Source organism: Sinocyclocheilus anshuiensis, unplaced genomic scaffold (assembly GCF_001515605.1).
Source record: "Sinocyclocheilus anshuiensis isolate Anshui unplaced genomic scaffold, SAMN03320099.WGS_v1.1 scaffold654, whole genome shotgun sequence".
Classification (NCBI taxonomy): domain Eukaryota; kingdom Metazoa; phylum Chordata; class Actinopteri; order Cypriniformes; family Cyprinidae; genus Sinocyclocheilus; species Sinocyclocheilus anshuiensis.
This window is the reverse complement of record NW_015544152.1, coordinates 167,291-170,817: the sequence shown is the minus strand read 5'-3', so window position 1 is coordinate 170,817 and position 3,527 is coordinate 167,291. Positions and strand designations below refer to the sequence as shown.

Below are 3,527 nucleotides of genomic sequence, written 5' to 3'. Positions count from 1 at the left end.
CTGTCTGTGCATTTTTACATGACAATATTATATATTTCTAAGTGAAATATGTATGCCATATTTGTATCACTTAACTGGATAAAAATAGTGCATCACAACTAAGTTGTAAACCACACGCACAATGAAGAAGATGATAGGTCAAAGAGTCTTTAATAAATCCACAGAGTGGCAAACCAACAAACACAACCATACACCGACGAGATCGGACAAACACTGGGGAGAATCAGATGGTTTAAATAAGACTGGGGACTAACGAGATAATTAACAAACAGGTGAGAGCGATAACTAATCAGACACGAGGGAAAACTAGGTTTCCTTTGAACTCAGGCAGGAGAAAAAAACAAAAAGGAAACACAAAAGTCCATGACTGTGACAGATCGCCCCCCTCCCGGTGTAATCCTCTGTGGCGGGTTTTGCTGCCAGCTCACACACCTGGTAAGACGTAGAATGAGGCTCTGGCTCCAGGGCGAACCTCAGCTCTGTCGCTCCTCTTAGCGATGGCTCGTCGGTCGCGGCTGGCTCATGGCTCTCTGTCTGTGGTGGGCTCTGGCTGAAGCTCCACGGAGCAGGGTGATGGTGGGCTGGGCTCTGGGTCTGGCTGCGAGACGTCTGCGTGGTCTGGCTGGATGCTGATGTTACAGTCGACATCTGCTTCATTTGCTGTGAGTGTGGATTCATTCACCCACAGCGCAAAACTGATGTAATCTTTCAGGGTGCAGTGCGGATCTCCCCTGGGCAGGACGAAGCGGATGTCGTCATCCAGACCACACTAGTGGTCCCTCTAATCCCTCCATCAAGCAGCATTTTAGCAGCTGGCACGGTGGCAGGTGATGAGAAACTCCTCAATATAGTCCTCCAGATTATGGCCGTCTTGGAAAATAAAAACTGTCCTCCCTCTCAGCAATGTGTTGCCCCTCCTTCTGTCTTCTGTCACAACTAGGTTGTAAACCACAAGCACGATGAAGAAGATGATAGTTCAAAGATTCTTTAATAAATCCACAGAATGACAAACACAACCATACACTGACGAGATCGGACAAACACTGGGGAGAAACACACGGCTTAAATAAGACTGGAGACTAACAAGATAATTAACATAAACTGGTGAGAGGGATAACACAAAAGTCCACGACTGTGACAGTGTGATTCATTTCTGAATAAATGTATCTGATATTTCATGTTATTTTAATACAATATTAAACTGAATTAGTACAACATTACAAGTTTTTTTAATATATTACAAAGCCATGTTAAATAAAAACTTTCTTATTTTTATAGTCTTGAACTTAAAGATATGCTGAATGAACACTTGAATATATATCTTCTATTGGGCGAATAAGTGTGACTATAAAAGACTATCAATGCATACATATTTTTAAATAGTAAACATATCAAAATGTTCACAATATTTGTACTTATTTGTGCATATAGCACAAACATGTAAAGCTTGAATTTCAGTGGTGTGAGACTTGACACAGTAAAATCATGTGATATCCAATGAGAGTTGTGTGTTTTAGAGAGATTTTGTTGGTATTTTACCCAATAAGTGTTTTTTGGTATTCTGGCCTGGCCTAAAGACAATAATAAAACACTTAGGAGCAAAAATACAGAGAATAAGACCAAAGCTTGAAGCTAAAATGGCAAATATCTCGACGGCTACAGTAAATTTCCCTGGAGAGCTGACATATGCTGGAACAAATGTGATCCATACAGCACAGAATATGAGCATACTGAATGTGATGAACTTAGCCTCATTGAAATTATCAGGCAGCTTACGGGCAAGAAAAGCTAAAACAAAGCAAAGGAAAGCTAAGAGGCCAATATAACCCAGTACAGCCCAGAAACCAAAACCTGAACCTAAACTGCATTCTAGAATAATCTTTTCCTTGTAGTGTTGCATATTATTGTAAGGAAATGGTGGGGATATCGTTAACCAAAGCACACATATAAGTATCTGTATTAGAGTGAAAACAAAAACACTGAGTCTCTGTTGAGGAGGACCAAACCATTTCATAGCATAACTTCCTGGAAGTGTTGCTTTGAAGGCCATTAACACTACTATTGTTTTGCCCAGAACACATGAGATACAGAGGACAAAAGTGATCCCAAATGCTGTGTGACGCAACATACAGGACCACTCAGTGGGCCGACCAATAAAAGTAAGTGAACAGAGGAAACACAGAGTCAATGAGAAGAGCAATAGGAAGCTCAGCTCTGAGTTGTTGGCTTTTACTATTGGAGAGGCCCTGTTTTTGTAGAACACTAAAGTTATGCTCAAAGCTACTAAAGAGCCAGCAACAGAGAAAGCAGCCAGTATAATCCCAAGGATCTCATCCCAGGAGAGAAACTCCACTGGTTTAGGAAGACACTTGTCCTTCTCATTATTGGGCCAATACTCAGGCAGGCATCTGTAACAATCTAAAGAATCTGCAAAACGAAGAAAGCAACAACATGAATAAAACAGGTTATCATACAGATTATCAGACTACTTTGTTTTAAATAGACAAACCCAGAAATAGGGTCAATGCCATTATGCTAATTTGTATCCTATATTTATGAAATACAATTCATACATACAGTGACTTAATTTAACCACTTGTGTGTTTTTAAAATTATAAAAAAATATTAAAGGGTTCATGAATTGCTAAATATAATTTAAGAGGTTACCGTGCTATAAAAATATAATGTAAGTTTCAGAGCTCAAAACTACCAAAAAACAGCTTTTATTGAACCCATGCTGGCAAAATCACGTTTTCTACATGTATGTTTGTATTACATAATAGAGATTAATACAACAGCACAAGAGTGACTGCATAGACATAGATCAATGTCTATGTCTTAATTATTGTATCTTTAGCCCGCCTACTGAAGCGTTATAGAAACAGACAAAATAATTACTACAGCAGAATCACTGGACTAAAAATAACACTATTTACCAAATATTACTAATTTAATGAAATGGGCTGGTAAATATGTTTATGTTTTGAACTAAATCAGTGTACAAAATAGCCATTAATTTCTAAAGTTTTTTTTTGTTTGTTTTTATGCAAACATGCTGCTAATCATTGTAAGTGCACCTCAGAAAACATAAAATCAATACATTTTGGTATGGGGCATGAATGAAAAAAAAAAAAAACAGGCTGACAACTTTCCTGATATCAGAATAAAGAAAAAAAAACTCATTAAGTGTAAACATACTAGTCTATTAAAATAACATTATTATAATTATTTTTTAACATACTGCTTCAAATCGTATTAATATTTGGAAAAAAAAAATGTGTCCAACAACTTAAAGTCATGTGGTCAAAAAGAAAGAAAGAAAGAAAGAAAGAAAGAAAGAAAGAAAGTTATATAATAGAAAGCACACCTGCAGACCCTCATGATTGTGCGTCAAGGTCAATATAAAATGTAACAAAATTTGACTTTTTATGACAAGACAATGTAAGTTCAGGTTGTATAATGTCATATGTGCAACTGCTAAAAAAATATATATATATATATATAAATAATTAATAATTATATATATA

The 3,527-nt window shown here is 36.8% G+C and overlaps 1 protein-coding gene across 1 annotated transcript in view; it reads right to left on the bottom strand.

The window, feature by feature from the left end:
* Positions 1 to 1,513: 1,513 nt before the first annotated feature.
* LOC107695208 (extracellular calcium-sensing receptor-like) overlaps positions 1,514 to 3,527 on the bottom strand; it is a 4,816-nt gene continuing 2,802 nt past the window's right edge. Inside the window, exon 6 of the mRNA XM_016495026.1 lies at positions 1,514 to 2,427. Coding sequence (XP_016350512.1) covers positions 1,514 to 2,427 — 914 coding nt within the window. The remainder of the gene's footprint in view (positions 2,428 to 3,527) is intronic.